The sequence below is a fragment of the Tachysurus vachellii genome, chromosome 3 (genome assembly GCF_030014155.1).
Source record: "Tachysurus vachellii isolate PV-2020 chromosome 3, HZAU_Pvac_v1, whole genome shotgun sequence".
Taxonomy (NCBI): Eukaryota; Metazoa; Chordata; class Actinopteri; order Siluriformes; family Bagridae; genus Tachysurus; species Tachysurus vachellii.
In genome coordinates this window covers 4,615,241-4,632,740 of record NC_083462.1, presented here as the reverse complement: position 1 = coordinate 4,632,740, position 17,500 = coordinate 4,615,241, and the positions used below count along the sequence as shown (strand labels likewise).

Genomic DNA, 17,500 nt, shown 5'->3' with positions numbered 1-17,500 from the left:
GGTAATCGCTAATGTAGAACTAGAATGTTAGCGTTTTAATCTACTTTAGCGATTCCCTTAGAGCGTCGGCGTTTTATTCTGTATCCGCTAACACTCTCTACGCTAATCACTGCTGTAAGGTGAGAGGCTAACACGATAAAACAATTCCAAACCATGACCAAAATGAAGGCCCGGCGCTCAGCTAATGAATGGTGTGAGTTAAAAGACCAAGATGCTAAAACGATGGCGTAGGACGAAGGCCTAGCATGCTTAGCTAATGATGAAAGTGCTTTGTTAATGACAGATTTAGCATGACAAGCTAAATGTAGGGCAGCCTGCTTACATAAAAACAAGCTTGTGTGCTACATCATCATATGATTATGTCACTGTGAACATCAACAACTTCACGCTTCCTCTGAGAGACCGTGTTTACATTTTACCTCAGCGAGCATGTGGTTTTATGGCTGTGCCACCACCAAAATGTGTCTGATAATCACAGACAACAAAATCTTTTTTTTCTTTCTTAGCTGATTTCTACTCTTTAAATTAGCAACACGATTGTTTACAATTAAATAAACAAAACGGTTAACTAGCCTCCATGCTAACGTCATTTTAAAATTTCGGGCTGTAATTTGGACGTCGGTGCTCTCGTTGGCCGAAATCACAAAAAGATGTGAGAACTTTCTTTTTTCCTGAAGATCTGAAGAACATTCAGAAGATTTCTTTTCCTGTACCGTCATGATTTTTGGAATATTCCAATTACAGATTTAACGTTAAACCTGAAAACAGGTGTGTTGAGTAACATTTATTGTCTCGTAAGAATAGAACCTGTTAAGGAGTGGGATAGAGTAGGTAGTTCTCAGGCAAGCGTAAAGGATGGCTGGACAACTGGGTGAGCATCTACAAAACAGCAGGTCTTGTGTGGTGTCCCTGGCATGCAGCGGTTAGTACCCACCAAAAGTGGGCCAACTAACAAGTGGGGACCCCCAAGGCTCATTTAAGGGTATGGTGAGTAAAGGCTAGCTCATCTGGTCCAACCTTACAGAACAGCTACAAACTGCTGAAAAAGCGAGTAATGGCTCTGATAGAAAGGAGTCTGAACCCAGAGTGCAGGAAATACATGATACATAAAACCTACATGATGTTTTTAATGTTCTGGCTGTTCCCTGTGTCGTATCCAGGTGAACGTATTCGAGTCCAGCAAATCCGCCGACTGTCCCTTTAACGCCAGGTTGTGATAACTGCTAGCTAAGCTGTCTAAGCTTGCCAAGGCTAAGCTGGAAAGGTTAAGAGAGAAGCTATTTAAATCTTAACGTGGAGTTTAATTAGATGCTTAAGATTGTGTCGAACATCAGAAATCTAAGGAGATGATGATGATGATGATGATGATGTCACGTTATCTCCTCGTGGACCTAAACGGAAACGGTTTCCATTGTGGATTTCCGTAAGGAACGTCCAGGTTACGTTCTAACAGAGCCCTTCACAGTGTTTGTCCTTTTAAAATGACACCATGAGACACTCATAGAAACTCTCAGGAACTCACAGAAATCCTATTCTGAAGGAGATCTAAAAAGTGTAAGGTGAAAACCCCCAACAGCGTAACGGCACGCTGTACGTTACCCAGCATAACATTACCGCCAGAGATCTAGAAACTGCAGTGGATTATTTCCAGCCCTTGTGTAATGGTCCATAATATCATTAGCTGTTTGAGTGAAGGTATATTGGCTTGGGTTCATGCGAACACACGGCCGATTAAAGCTGGTATTAATTTTAGCGCTCTCTCTCTCTCTCTCACACACACACACACACACACACACACAAAGACATTACAGTGGAATTTCAGATATGTCCATTAAGAGCCAAGGGGAGTTACTCTTGCATGACTGTAAGACAGGGGCTGAAAAGAAAGAGCTCTGAGACTTTACGTAGAACATCATACATCAGCTTTATTTCGAAATCCTTTTCAGCCGGTCATATTAAACAGATGAAAATCAGCACTATTATTGTACAACTCCAATTTCACAGTCAAACCTGAAACACAATCTGGACACGTTTTCTCACACGTGTAGAGGATCGTATTTGTTATTATTATTATGATTATTATTATTTTACCCCTCTCAGTGTGAGAATACTGATCTGGGGTCAGTATTCTAATATTGTCTTTGTATTTTACGACATTAGTCTGGATTAGATGTACTTGACCTCTGTGATAAGTGTGAGACAAACAGATCATCACGTGGTCTCGGATTAAAGATGAAGGTCGCCTTCTAGTGGACGACAGCAGGAACTACGGCGAGAACTGTGATAGTATCAGGCGTTAAAAATTTCATTTCCTTTCCCTTTAACAGAATTCCACGGAAGTTGTGAAGGTCAGCAGCAAGGGTTGGTGAAGAGTGAAAGAACACGCAGACATTCATATACAAAAGCATCTAATGGATACACAGTGATGACTACCAGGCAAATCGTGGATTAACCTGGTGTGTGTGTGTGTGTGTGTGTGTGTGTGTGTGTGTGTGAGAGTGAGAGAGAGAGAGAGAGAGAGAGAGAGTATAAATGAATGTGACATTTACAGAGCTGTAAACTAAAGTTCATAGAGGGTTGGGCTCGAGGCACTGATTGACAGGTTCATTGTCCAATAAGCTTGTTGACAAACGAATCCAGCTGCTGTTCATCTTTAATCCCTACGAACTTGTCGATGATGTCGCCGCCGCGCATGGCGATCACCGTGGGAACCGCAGACACCTAGAATGGTGCAAGAGCAACGAACATGAAGCCACGATACCTAATATTCAATCAAGAATTCTCTCAACAAACTCACAATAAAACTTAATACAGTATGTGGGTGTGTTTTACTGAACCAGCACATTTATGTGCTCTGTGTGTGTGTGTGTGTGTGTGTGTGAGAACTCAGTAAACTTGTTCTTACCCCGTATTCTATAGCGAGGTCTGTGTGTTCATCAATGTCCACTTTGGCCATGGCAACTCGACCCTTCTGCTTAGCAATGGCCTTCTCCAGCCTGGGGCCCAGGATCTTACAGGGACCGCACCATCTGTATAACACACACGGACATTACATGTGCGTACAACCTAAAAAAACAGACAATGGCACTTGTGTGTGTGGAGTTCTGCTAGGTCTGGGTGAACGGGTGAACGTCAATAGGCCACACCCCCTTTACTAGGCCTCAGCCACAGAGGCCACATGGATTGAGGCAATGAGGCTACGCCGCTTTGGCTAGTCATGAGACATGCAGATCGAGTTTATTTGGCCACGCCCCTTTTTTCTATAAACAAGACACCCCAGCCACACCCCTTTCTCTAGTCATTGAAGACACACCCATTTTGTTACCCATGAAAAGCCCAACAAACACATGCCCTTTGTTTAACCTGAGACAATGAGACCAAACCAGTACTGTGGTGTTTTTTTTACAAGACAACAATCCAGAGCTCAGCTTCAGTCTCAGGTCCTGTTTCCTACAGCAACCAGCCACAACACTGTTTTATGACATCGAACCCTTTATCACACTTAACCATAAAATTTAATCAACATAATCACAAAGATAAGGAGGAAATAAAAAGGTGGGGCGAGAGACAGAACGGGTTTAACAAAAGATTAGAACGTTTAAACAAGACGGGAAAACAATATGGAAGATAATCAGCGTTCAGACAAAACTAAAGAGTCTCGTATCAGCGAGTCAGGGACGAGAAATAAAAAACCCTCAGAGTTTTAATCATGAATGATTCGATGGAACCGTCATCAGGCAGCATGTCGATGTAACGTCAGATGTAATAAACACGTCAATGTAAAAGTCAGAGGAACGACTGCAAACGTCAATCAGATTGTAGCGTTTTTCTGTATCATGAAAATGCGCACACACACACACACACACACACACACACACACACACACAGAGCTCAGAAAGGCCACAAATAAATGACTGTGTGTGTGTGTGTGTGTGAGAGAGAGAGTATCACTGTGTGTTTTCATGCACTATGCGGTGTGTATTTTTACACACAAAACCACACGTACACATGCACGTACACAGCGTGCACACACACACACACACCTATTGATTTATAGTGACATGGAGACATGAGGACACAGAATGAAGCACCAATCAGGATTCAGGAAAAATTGAAGCATGTGACACTTCTGTCACAGGGCCATAACCAAATAAGAGGAATAATGTACATCTACACACACACACACCTATATTTTCCCCCCTTTTTCTCCTGTATAGAAACACATCTTGATTTTAGTCAGTTCTATTTTTATGTCACTCACAGCTGATAAACATCACACGGTGTACCGATGTCTGTGTGGCAAATACAATTTTTTACATTTCAGTTTAAACCCGTTTACACGGAAACCCCAGTGAACAAGCCGGTTGCTATAGAAACGACAACGTATCAGATCTAGCGTGTTAATATAATAATAATTTACTAACGTCGGGTAGAGAGACGTCGTCAGACGAGCGACCGAATTGACGGGTGTGTCTGAAACCTGAAAAAAAGCTGCTTCGTGTTTCTCGCGCCTCCCGAGGAGCCGACATGAGCGGTATGCAGCCGCGCAGGCCGAGCGACCTCTTTGTTAACACTCACGGCGCTTACTGTCTTAAAACAACAGTGAAAGGATCAGGAGCTGTGCTGAGGGAACATGAGAATACGAGGCGTCCATGAACACGGGGCGTCCTACATGAGAATACGTACTGAGCGTGGAAGTCCACCAGCACGGGCAGGTCGCTGTTGATGACTCTCTCGGTGAAGTCGTCGTTGTCCTGCACGTTGAAGGAGACGCACCTGTGTGAGGACAGAGGGAGAGAACGAGGACACAGGAAGTACTGCTTGTGGACAGCGGTTCTCAAGAAGGAGGAGAGTGACGAGGACGAGGAGGAGGAACGAGAGAGCGAGGCGGCAGGGAGACGACGGGAGTCTTTCACACAGACAGACCAGATTCTCCTCACAAGCAGTCGAGTAGCCATCTGGGAGACAAGATGAAGAAGAGGAAGATATTATACATCATATTCTCTCTACTGAATGACCATAAATATCACAGTGAAACGTCTATAATCTGGTCACATCACGTGCGAGCCTAGACAGGATTTGATGAGAAAATAAAAACTATGAAACACAGGGTCGTTAAAAATCAACGATCACGACATTCACACAACTGTTTGAGATAAAGGTTCTTTACAGAGTCAAAACATCATGTTCAGATGAGCTGAACTGAATCATACTGCACTGGGAATTTCAGCAGCGACTGAATCGTCTCATTACGCTTGTCCACAGTTCTAAGGGTGCCAATACTTCTGCAACTGACACCAGGACGTGTCAACACCAGGGCTTGTGCGTTATCTATTGTATCTCCAAACACTTCTTACACACGTGAAGTGGCTTGAGACCGTGTGTATGTGAGAGTGTGTGTGTGTGTGAGTATTAAGAGAGAGAGAGAGTGTGTGTGTGTGTGTGTCAGTATTAGAGAGAGAGTGTGTGTGTGAGTATTAAGAGAGAGAGAGTGTGTGTGTGTCATTATTAGAGAGAGAGTGTGTTTACTGTATGTGTGTGTGTGAGTGTGTGTGAGTATTAGAGAGTGTGTGTGTGTGTGAGTGTGTGTGAGTATTAGAGAGAGAGTGTGTGTGAGTGTATGAATGTGTGTGAATGTATGTGTGTGTACATATATGTGTGAGTGTGTGTGTATATATTTATATATAATGTGTGTGTGAGTGAGTGTGTGTATGAATGTGTGTGTGAGTGTATGTGTGAGTGTGTGTATATATGTGTGTATATATATATATATATATATATATATATATATATATATATATAAAAAACGTGTGTGTGCGCCCGTATGTGAGTGAAAGAGTGTGTGTGTATATATATATGTAACCCAACCCACTGACTGCCCCCATCAAGCTCTGACTTCTGTCATCATGAAGACCTTTGTACCTAAAGTCTGTCACAGAACAGATGCTGGATCCCCTACAGTTTGCCTACCGTGCAAACAGATCAGTGGCCGACGCAGTCGACATTAAACTGCACTACATTCTGTAACACCTGAACTGCCCAGGGACAGACGCCCGGATTCTGTTGGCCTTTAATACAATAATTCTGGGAATTCTCCACTCCTAAAGCTCACTGTACCCCCTTCCATCTGTCAGTGGATCACCAGCTTCCTGACAGACAGGAAACAACAGGTGAGACTGGAAGGTGTCACCTCCAGCATTCGGACGTTCAGCACTGGTGCTCCTCAGGGTTGTGTCCTCTCACCACTGTTATTGTCCCTCTACACTAATGACTGCACTTCAACTGACCAAACTGTTAAACTCCTGAAATCTGCAGATGATACGACGCTCATCGGTCTCACCCGAGATGGCGATGAGTCAGAATACTGACAGGAGGTGGAGCGGCTGGTGCTGTGGTGCAGTCAGAACAGTCTGGAGCTAAACACCCTCAAAACTGTGGAGATGATAGTGGACTTTAGGAAAGACCCCTCAACACTTCTCCTCCTCACATTATCTAACAGCCCTGTCATCTGTGGAGACCTTCAAGTTTCTGAGCACCACTATTTCCCAAGACCTGAACTGGGAGTGTAACATAAACTCTAGTTTGTTCTGCCACAGGAGCTGTTGATGCTGTTCTACACTGTAGTTACTGAATCTGTCCTGTTCACATCCATCACCATCTGGTCTGGTGCAGCAACAAAACAGGACAGAAACAGACTGTAACACACAGTAAAAACAGCAGAAATGATAATTGGTGCCCCCCTGCCCACCCCCCAGGACTTGTACGACACAAGAACCAGAAACCGGGCAGGAAACATCACCACTGACCCCTCACACCCTGGACACAACCTCTTTCAGCTCCTTGTTTACTAAAACTTCCAGACACAGGAACAGTTTCTTTCCCCAGACAATCACCCTGATTAACACCTCACCATAATTATAATCACTGCTTCATATCTATAAGTGCTGCATTATCAGGACTGTCAGTCATCACATCATCTGTATATATTACACACACTACTGCTGCTGTATAGTGTACAAAAAACACAAAACTGTACAATATTGTTATTTACACTTCTCACACTTTATGTACATAACTGATCTGTTCTATATTCTGTATTTATATTTAATACTCATTCTGTCTGTATTGTATCTCATCGTCTGTCTTGTCTCGTATAGTATAGTGTTATTTATGTGTGTATTGTATAGTATAGTGTTATTTATGTGTGTATTGTATAGTATAGTGTTATTTATGTGTGTATTGTATAGTATAGTGTTATTTATGTGTGTATTGTATAGTATAGTGTTATTTATGTGTGTATTGTACAGTATAGTGTTATTTATGTGTGTATTGTATAGTATAGTGTTATTTATGTGTGTATTGTACAGTATAGTGTTATTTATGTGTGTATTGTATAGTATAGTGTTATTTATGTGTATTGTATAGTATAGTGTTATTTATGTGTGTATTGTATAGTATAGTGTTATTTATGTGTGTATTGTATAGTATAGTGTTATTTATGTGTGTATTGTATAGTATAGTGTTATTTATGTGTGTGCTGTATAGTATAGTGTTATTTATGTGTGTATTGTATAGTATAGTGTTATTTATGTGTGTATTGTATAGTATAGTGTTATTTATGTGTGTATTGTATAGTATAGTGTTATTTATGTGTGTATTGTATAGTATAGTGTTATTTATGTGTGTATTGTATAGCATAGTGTTATTTATGTGTGTATTGTATAGTATAGTGTTATTTGTGTGTGTATTGTATAGTATAGTGTTATTTATGTGTGTATTGTATAGTATAGTGTTATTTATGTGTGTATTGTACAGTATAGTGTTATTTATGTGTGTATTGTACAGTATAGTGTTATTTATGTGTGTATTGTACAGTATAGTGTTATTTATGTGTGTATTGTACAGTATAGTGTTATTTATGTGTGTATTGTACAGTATAGTGTTATTTATGTGTGTATTGTACAGTATAGTGTTATTTATGTGTGTATTGTACAGTATAGTGTTATTTATGTGTGTATTGTACAGTATAGTGTTATTTATGTGTGTATTGTACAGTATAGTGTTATTTATGTGTGTATTGTACAGTATAGTGTTATTTATGTGTGTATTGTACAGTATAGTGTTATTTATGTGTGTATTGTATAGTATAGTGTTATTTATGTGTGTATTGTATAGTATAGTGTTATTTATGTGTGTATTGTATAGTATAGTGTTATTTATGTGTGTATTGTATAGTATAGTGTTATTTATGTGTGTATTGTATAGTATAGTGTTATTTATGTGTGTATTGTATAGTATAGTGTTATTTATGTGTGTATTGTATAGTATAGTGTTATTTATGTGTGTATTGTATAGTATAGTGTTATTTATGTGTGTATTGTATAGTATAGTGTTATTTATGTGTGTATTGTATAGTATAGTGTTATTTATGTGTGTATTGTATAGTATAGTGTTATTTATGTGTGTATTGTATAGTATAGTGTTATTTATGTGTGTATTGTATAGTATAGTGTTATTTATGTGTGTATTGTATAGTATAGTGTTATTTATGTGTGTATTGTATAGTATAGTGTTATTTATGTGTGTATTGTATAGTATAGTGTTATTTGTGTGTATTGTATAGTATAGTGTTATTTATGTGTGTATTGTATAGTATAGTGTTATTTATGTGTGTGTTGTGTAGTATAGTGTTATTTATGTGTGTATTGTATAGTATAGTGTTATTTATGTGTGTATTGTATAGTATAGTGTTATTTATGTGTGTATTGTATAGTATAGTGTTATTTATGTGTGTATTGTATAGTATAGTGTTATTTATGTGTGTATTGTATAGTATAGTGTTATTTATGTGTGTATTGTATAGTATAGTGTTATTTATGTGTGTATTGTATAGTATAGTGTTATTTATGTCTGTATTGTATAGTATAGTGTTATTTATGTGTGTGTTGTATAGTATAGTGTTATTTATGTCTGTATTGTATAGTATAGTGTTATTTATGTGTGTGTTGTATAGTATAGTGTTATTTATGTGTGTATTGTATAGTATAGTGTTATTTATGTGTGTATTGTATAGTATAGTGTTATTTATGTGTGTATTGTATAGTATAGTGTTATTTATGTGTGTATTGTATAGTATAGTGTTATTTATGTGTGTATTGTATAGTATAGTGTTATTTATGTGTGTATTGTATAGTATAGTGTTATTTATGTGTGTATTGTATAGTATAGTGTTATTTATGTGTGTGTTGTATAGTATAGTGTTATTTATGTGTGTATTGTATAGTATAGTGTTATTTATGTGTGTATTGTATAGTATAGTGTTATTTATGTGTGTATTGTATAGTATAGTGTTATTTATGTGTGTATTGTATAGTATAGTGTTATTTATGTGTGTATTGTATAGTATAGTGTTATTTATGTGTGTATTGTATAGTATAGTGTTATTTATGTGTGTATTGTGTAGTATAGTGTTATTTATGTGTGTATTGTATAGTATAGTGTTATTTATGTGTGTATTGTATAGTATAGTGTTATTTATGTGTGTATTGTATAGTATAGTGTTATTTATGTGTGTATTGTATAGTATAGTGTTATTTATGTGTGTGTTGTATAGTATAGTGTTATTTATGTGTGTATTGTATAGTATAGTGTTATTTATGTGTGTATTGTATAGTATAGTGTTATTTATGTGTGTATTGTATAGTATAGTGTTATTTATGTGTGTATTGTATAGTATAGTGTTATTTATGTGTGTATTGTATAGTATAGTGTTATTTATGTGTGTATTGTATAGTATAGTGTTATTTATGTGTGTATTGTATAGTATAGTGTTATTTATGTGTGTATTGTATAGTATAGTGTTATTTGTGTGTATTGTATAGTATAGTGTTATTTATGTGTGTATTGTATAGTATAGTGTTATTTATGTGTGTGTTGTGTAGTATAGTGTTATTTATGTGTGTATTGTATAGTATAGTGTTATTTATGTGTGTATTGTATAGTATAGTGTTATTTATGTGTGTATTGTATAGTATAGTGTTATTTATGTGTGTATTGTATAGTATAGTGTTATTTATGTGTGTATTGTATAGTATAGTGTTATTTATGTGTGTATTGTATAGTATAGTGTTATTTATGTGTGTATTGTATAGTATAGTGTTATTTATGTCTGTATTGTATAGTATAGTGTTATTTATGTGTGTGTTGTATAGTATAGTGTTATTTATGTCTGTATTGTATAGTATAGTGTTATTTATGTGTGTGTTGTATAGTATAGTGTTATTTATGTGTGTATTGTATAGTATAGTGTTATTTATGTGTGTATTGTATAGTATAGTGTTATTTATGTGTGTATTGTATAGTATAGTGTTATTTATGTGTGTATTGTATAGTATAGTGTTATTTATGTGTGTATTGTATAGTATAGTGTTATTTATGTGTGTATTGTATAGTATAGTGTTATTTATGTGTGTATTGTATAGTATAGTGTTATTTATGTGTGTGTTGTATAGTATAGTGTTATTTATGTGTGTATTGTATAGTATAGTGTTATTTATGTGTGTATTGTATAGTATAGTGTTATTTATGTGTGTATTGTATAGTATAGTGTTATTTATGTGTGTATTGTATAGTATAGTGTTATTTATGTGTGTATTGTATAGTATAGTGTTATTTATGTGTGTATTGTATAGTATAGTGTTATTTATGTGTGTATTGTGTAGTATAGTGTTATTTATGTGTGTATTGTATAGTATAGTGTTATTTATGTGTGTTATTGTATGTATAGTGTTATTTATGTGTGTATTGTATCGTATAGTGTTATTTATGTGTGTATTGTATAGTATAGTGTTATTTATGTGTGTGTTGTATAGTATAGTGTTATTTATGTGTGTATTGTTTAGTATAGTGTTATTTATGTGTGTATTGTATAGTATAGTGTTATTTATGTGTGTATTGTATAGTATAGTGTATATGTGTGTATATTATAGTGTTATTTATGTGTGTATTGTATAGTATAGTGTTATTTATGTCTGTATTGTATAGTATAGTGTTATTTATGTGCTGTGTATGTATAGTATAGTGTTATTTATGTGTGTATTGTATAGTATAGTGTTATTTATGTGTGTATTGTAGTAGTGTATTTATGTGTGTATTGTAAGTATAGTGTTATTTATGTGTCGTATTGTATAGTATAGTGTTATTTATGTGTGTATTGTATAGTATAGTGTTATTTATGTGTGTATTGTATAGTATGTGTTATTTATGTGTGTATGTGTAGTATAGTGTTATTTATGTGTGATTGTATAGTATAGTGTTATTATGTGTGTATTGTATAGTATAGTGTTATTTATGTGTGTATTGTATAGTATAGTGTTATTTATGTGTGTATTGTATAGTATAGTGTTATTTATGTGTGTATTGTATAGTATAGTGTTATTTATGTGTGTATTGTATAGTATAGTGTTATTTATGTGTGTATTGTATAGTATAGTGTTATTTATGTGTGTATTGTATAGTATAGTGTTATTTATGTGTGTATTGTATAGTATAGTGTTATTTATGTCTGTATTGTACAGTATAGTGTTATTTATGTGTGTATTGTATAGTATAGTGTTATTTATGTGTGTATTGTATAGTATAGTGTTATTTATGAACCTGGTTCTGATACTGATTCTGATGTGTGTATACGTATATATGTGTGAGTCTGTATATATCAGAATCAGTATCAGATGTACTGTGTGTGTGTGTCACTGTGTGTGTTTGTGTGTGTGTTGTCACGGTGTGTGTGAGACTGTGTGTGTGTGTCACTGTGTGTGTGTTTGTGTGTCACTGTGTGTGTTTGTGTGTCTGTCACTGTGTGTGTGTGTGTGTGTGTGTGTGTGTGTGTGTGTGTGTGTGTGTGTGTGTGTGTGTGTGTGTCACTGTGTGTGTGTGTGTGTGTGTGTGTGTGTGTGTGTGTCACTGTGTGTGTGTGTGTGTGTGTGTCACTGTGTGTGTGTGTGTGTGTGTGTGTGTGTGTGTGTGTGTGTGTGTGTGTGTGTGTGTCACTAATAACCTCCACGTGACTTTACTCGCTTTAGCTAAGATGCTATAAATGCTTTAAATGCTAAAAACAAAAAACCTTTAATAGAATCGAATCTGAAACAGATTTTAAATTCTTTACCTTACAAACAAAGTTATAAAGACGTCACGCGACCAGTAAAGGAATATAAAATCACTACTTACCGTATTACGTGCTTTTAATATTGACTCGGGTCACTGGAGAAGGAAGAACTTCCGGTCGCGACGAGAAGAGTGCGAATCGAAATCAAACCGGTTCCTTTTACATGATTCGTTATGTAAATCGATTCGCTGTGAATCAACAAATACATTTACAATTACAAAAGTCTATTTTGCCTGCGTATAATAAAACAAATACAAAAAAATATAGAGTCAGATACTTTTATATCTTTTATCCAATTACAGTTACATTTCTACACAACGTTTAATACGAATTAAAACTAGATATTCACTTCGACGGATTTGTTTAAGAGAGTCGATTCGGTGAAGTGAGTTCTTGTCTTTTACTGGTGGATGCGTGTAAGTGTCGCGCGCTCTCTATCGCCCCCTATGGCCATTAAAATAGAGCCCCCTCGATTTTATAACTTCATTTCAGTGTCATTTTTTTTTACTCTGAATTTCATTTTCTATAAGTTTGAAAGTAAACAGAAAAATTTTTATTGTATAATTTTATTATAGTATATTTTTTCTTTTATGTATATTTATATTTATATTATATTTATTATATATATTTTTAACATTATGTATTTTTATAACATTTTTTTAAAATACCAGAATGATATTAATTATGTAATAAATGTAATTATATTACTTTGTAAAAGAAAGGAAACACGACTGAATCTTTGTTGATGATGATGATAATGATGGTGATGATGGTGATGATGATGGTGATGATGGTGATGATGGAGAAAAACGTCTCACAGAATCACAGACATGGAAGAAACACTGACTGTTTACACAGGCGACTGAAAGCGATCGTCAGTTATCTCTGAGCAACTGGCCTGAGCTTCCTGTTTTATAATTTATAGAGGTGTGAGGGATGAAGGGGAAAGCAGCAGTTCAACCAGCTTTCATGTGGGAGAGAGGGCAAGCACGGGGTGGTGTGTGTGTGTGTGTGTGTGTGTGTGTGTGTGTTCCACAGATTTAAAGGGTTATGGATGACAGAAAGAGAGAGAGAGAGAGAGAGAGAGAGAGAGAGAATGTGTGTGTGTGTGTGTGTGTGTGTGTGTGTGTGTGTGTGTGTTTGTGTGTGTGTGTCTGTGTTCCATAGATTTAAAGGGTTATGGACGACAGAAAGAGAGAGAGAGAGAGAGAGAGAGAGAGAGAGAGAGAGAGTGTGTGTGTGTGTGTGTCTGTGTTTTTGAGAGACAGGTGAAGAGGGAGCACAAGTGGAGAAATAGAGACACGATCTAGGGAAGCTCCATGGTAACGAGAGATCATCTACAGCATCTGCTGACTTTCTGTAAAGAAATAAAAGAGAAAATCACATAGGACTGTTAGTGAGTGCTCTTTCTCTCCTTCTCTCTTCTCTTCTCTTCTCTTCTCTTCTCTTCTCTTCTCTTCTCTTCTCTTCTCTTCTTTTCTCTCCTCTCCTCTTCTCTTCTCTTCTCTTCTCTTCTCTTCTCTTCTCTTCTCTTCTTTTCTCTCCTCTTCTCTTCTTTTCTCTCCTCTTCTCTTCTCTTCTCTTCTCTTCTCTTCTCTTCACTTCTTTTCTCTCCTCTCCTCTCCTCTTCTCTTCTCTTCTCTTCTCTTCTCTTCTCTTCTCTTCTCTTCTCTTCTCTTCTTTCCTCTTCACTTCTTTTCTCTCCTCTCCTCTCCTCTTCTCTTCTCTTCTCTTCTTTTCTCTCCTCTCCTCTTCTCTTCTCTTCTTTTCTCTCCTCTCCTCTTCTCTTCTCTTCTCTCCTCTTCTCTTCTCTTCTCTTCTCTTCTCTTCTCTCCTCTCCTCTTCTCTTCTTTTCTCTCCTCTTCTCTTCTCTTCTCTTCTCTTCTTTTCTCTCCTCTTCTCTTCTCTTCTTTTCTCTCCTCTTCTCTTCTCTTCTCTTCTCTTCTCTCCTCTTCTCTTTTCACCTCTCCTCTCCTCTCCTCTTCTCTTCTCTTCTCTTCTCTTCTCTTCTCTTCTCTTCTCTTCTCTTCTCTTCTCCTCTCTTCACTTCTTTTCTTTTCTCTTCTCTTCTCTTCTTTCCTCTTCACTTCTTTTCTCTCCTCTTCTTTTCTCTTCTCTTCTTTTCTCTTCTCTTCTTTTCTCTTCTCTTCTCTTCTCTTCTCTTCTCCCCTCTCATCTCATCTGTTTGTGTTATTTTTAGTGTTTGTGTTAGTGTCAGTAAAGCCGAGCTGACATGTTGATCCCTCTTTCCTTTTTTCAGGACCTTGGGCATCTTCTTGGCCAGTATCATATCTGTACCATGTCTCGGCCCACGCCGCACCTCCCGCACGTCTCTGACTCGTCTTGCTGGAGCTCTGAGACAGAAATCAGTCAGAGATTTTACAGGAGCTCTCGTGGGTCAGGAGGAAAGAGCGTGCCATGTCCTCTCGGTCCTGTTCCTCTGTTCCGCTCCATCGGGCTGACGGGGTTATCAGCCAGCCTGCCACCTCACCGCCGCTTACGCTCCGTCTTACACAGAGCGCGAGCGGTGCGACCTGATAATGCTAATGCTAATGAGACCGACAGGGCTCGAGGTGGCTCGGATGCTAACAGACTCGTTTCTGAAGCCACTGACACTGGATTGCCTTTCAAAGACTTTCTGCCTGATATCATGACCCCGACTCCCCGTCCTCCGTCTCAAAGCAGAGAGACAAGAACAAGGGAAAGTCGTTCGATCGGAAACGTGGAGACCTTCTCCAGTCTCTGGTCACAAGCTGAGTCAAGCTTAAACCCCAGCTTTGATCTTGTAGATACGTTACAAAGGCGCCACAGCGTGGGACACCAAGATCCTCCATCAAAGATCTACGCAAGCAGGAGGACCGTCGTGTTTCCTCTCACGAGCACAGAAACTCCAGCGCATGCTGGAAGGAAGAGGTGGAGCAGGAGGATCAGACAGATTTGGACCTCAGAGAAAAGCAGTGATGAGCAGGACATCAGCGAGTACTTTCATAGCCTGGTTATAACAGACAATGTTCCTTCTGCCAACACGAAGCACCCGCAAACTTCTGGATCTCCCAAATCCAACAGAAGTGATGTAGACAGTGAGCGTGAAGGTAAGGGGGCGTGTCACACCAGGAGAGACCGACGCCCCCATTTCCTGCCGCCGATATCTCAGTCTGGATGCCTGTTAGACGTCCCCTTCATCCTTCCGGAGAATTCCCCTCCTCCGTCTCCCAGCAGCACTTTCAGCACTCCTTTCTTCCCTCTGTGTGTTCCAGCACTTCCTGTTTTTCCCCAGAATAGACAGAGAGACACCTGAGAGACACCTGTGAGACACCTGAGAGACACCTGTGAGACACCTGTGAGACACCTGAGACACCTGTGAGACACCTGTGAGACACCTGTGCGACACCTGTGAGACACCTTTGAGACACCTGAGAGAGACCTGTGAGACACCTGTGAGACACCTGAGAGACACCTGAGACACCTGTGAGACACCTGTGCGACACCTGAGAGACACCTGTGAGACACCTGTGCGACACCTGTGCGACACCTGTGCGACACCTGAGAGACACCTCAAAATGTTTAGGTCAGTTTTAACTGTTTAATAAACGTTAATAATTTCAATAAAAACTTTCTTAAATGATGTTAAGAGAAAAATAAATAAAATGAAAGGCAAAAAAAACACCAATATGTATAGAACTTCTCTATAAACCTTTTTATTAATTTATTTTATTTGTACTTTATTTGTATTTCAAATTCCGACGATAAATATTTCAGATTTATATTCAGATTTAAAATAGAAGCTTCTGGTTTTGTTTGTTGTCTTTTAAATTAACATTTTAAATTTCACATGAAGTCAAAGGTTTCCAAAAGTTACTTCCAAAACAACAACATCATCATCATCAACATCATCATCAACAACATCATCATAAACAACAACAACTTCAACAACAACATTATCAACAACAACATCAACATGAACAACATGAACATCATCAACAACATAAACAACAATATAAACAACAACATAAATAACAACATCATCAACAACATAAACAACAATGACATCAACAACAACATCATCAACAACACCAACAAAAACACCAACAACATCAACAACACTAACAACACCAACAACACCAACAACACCAACAACATCACCAACAACATCAAAAACAACAACATCAACAACATCAACAACAACAACAACAAAAGCAGCAGCACAAAACAACACAAACACCAGCAAAAATGGAACAAAATAGGAAAATCAATCTAAAAGTCTAATTCTTTAACCTAATTATTTTAACGAAGTAATAACTGAAAGTGTCTGAGTGACTCTGAGTGACTCTGAGTGACTCTGAGTGACTCTGAGTGACTCTGAGTGACTCTGAGTGACTCTGAGTGACTCTGAGTGACTCTGAGGTTGTAGTAGTGTTCATTCTCCAGCAGAGGGCAGCACACAGCTCTGTTCAATGCTTCACTCCTGTCCATCACATTGAACTGTCTTCGTTTACTGATAAACCATATTTACACACCGAGACTTTACCATGGCAACTTTATCACTATCAGGGAGAGAAGAGCACGAGTGTGAAGAAACAGGTGCTTCAGGAACACAAGAAAATCCAGGAAATCGTGTTCTGTGTCGTGTTACCAAGAGTTTCAGGGAAAAGTAACTGATGTGGGCTTTAAAAAGTGTCATCATCATCATCATCATCATCATCATCATCATCATCGTCGTCGTCGTCATCATCATCTTCATCATCATCATCATCATCATCTGTATCAAATGACACTTCACATAAAGAAAGAAAGTTTTCTGGAGACACATTTTATTAAAATAAAGAATAATTCCACAAACACAGCCTTTAATCACCACAAAACAACTTCAAATTGACATGAAATGAACTGGGATGTGTCCACAAACACAACCATACACAGGTGAACATGTTCTGTAGAGCTGTGTTAAAATAGGAGCATCAAATAGGATAAAAATGGCTATGATTAAAGAAAAAAAAGAAATAAAACGATCTGTAAGAGCAAAAGGGAAGAAATGTCTAGTTTTAACATGTTTATATAAATATGGAATCGTTATCAGAACAGTATGACTATAGTGAATAAAGTGCAGATGTGTGCAGATGTTTGTGTTTATACGTGTTTACAAAATATTTACAAAATTCCGTCCTTTCATGGAGAACGTGAGGACGGGATAAAATAAGGTGACGGTTGTGAAGAGTCGGGAAATCGACACGAAAGAAACGGTTACAGATGGAGTTAGTGACTTTTATTACTGTGAGTTCACACACACACACACACACACACACACACACACAGAGTGCAGGAACAGAGGTGAGCTCT

General features: G+C 37.6%; 2 protein-coding genes across 2 annotated transcripts; one reads left to right on the top strand and one right to left on the bottom strand.

Moving 5' to 3' along the window:
• Nucleotides 1–1,905: 1,905 nt before the first annotated feature.
• Nucleotides 1,906–12,367, bottom strand: txn2 (thioredoxin 2). Its single transcript, XM_060865422.1, has 4 exons — nucleotides 12,226–12,367; nucleotides 4,687–4,958; nucleotides 2,906–3,029; nucleotides 1,906–2,721 (listed from the first exon to the last, which is right to left on the bottom strand). The coding sequence occupies exons 2-4, from the start codon at nucleotides 4,956–4,958 to the stop codon at nucleotides 2,605–2,607; spliced, it is 513 nt and encodes a 170-aa protein (XP_060721405.1). The 5' UTR covers nucleotides 12,226–12,367; the 3' UTR covers nucleotides 1,906–2,604.
• A 1,069-nt stretch (nucleotides 12,368–13,436) lies between these two features.
• Nucleotides 13,437–15,635, top strand: LOC132842168 (uncharacterized). The gene is made up of 2 exons (XM_060864834.1): nucleotides 13,437–13,559; nucleotides 14,424–15,635. Exon 2 carries the CDS (start codon nucleotides 14,463–14,465, stop codon nucleotides 15,459–15,461), a length of 999 nt encoding a protein of 332 aa, XP_060720817.1. The 5' UTR covers nucleotides 13,437–13,559; nucleotides 14,424–14,462; the 3' UTR covers nucleotides 15,462–15,635.
• Nucleotides 15,636–17,500: the final 1,865 nt, after the last annotated feature.

What these genes read in the sequence shown, in the direction of transcription:
- LOC132842168 (XM_060864834.1), top strand. Translation starts at nt 14,463, where the DNA reads ATGTCTCGGCCCACGCCGCACCTCCCGCACGTCTCTGACTCGTCTTGC.
- txn2 (XM_060865422.1), bottom strand. Translation starts at nt 4,958, where the DNA reads ATGGCTACTCGACTGCTTGTGAGGAGAATCTGGTCTGTCTGTGTGAAA. An exon ending in CTGGTGGACTTCCACGCTCA is followed by an intron (nt 3,030 to 4,686) that starts GTACGTATTCTC and finishes TGTGTTATACAG; the next exon opens with ATGGTGCGGTCCCTGTAAGA. An exon ending in ACCTCGCTATAGAATACGGG is followed by an intron (nt 2,722 to 2,905) that starts GTAAGAACAAGT and finishes GCACCATTCTAG; the next exon opens with GTGTCTGCGGTTCCCACGGT.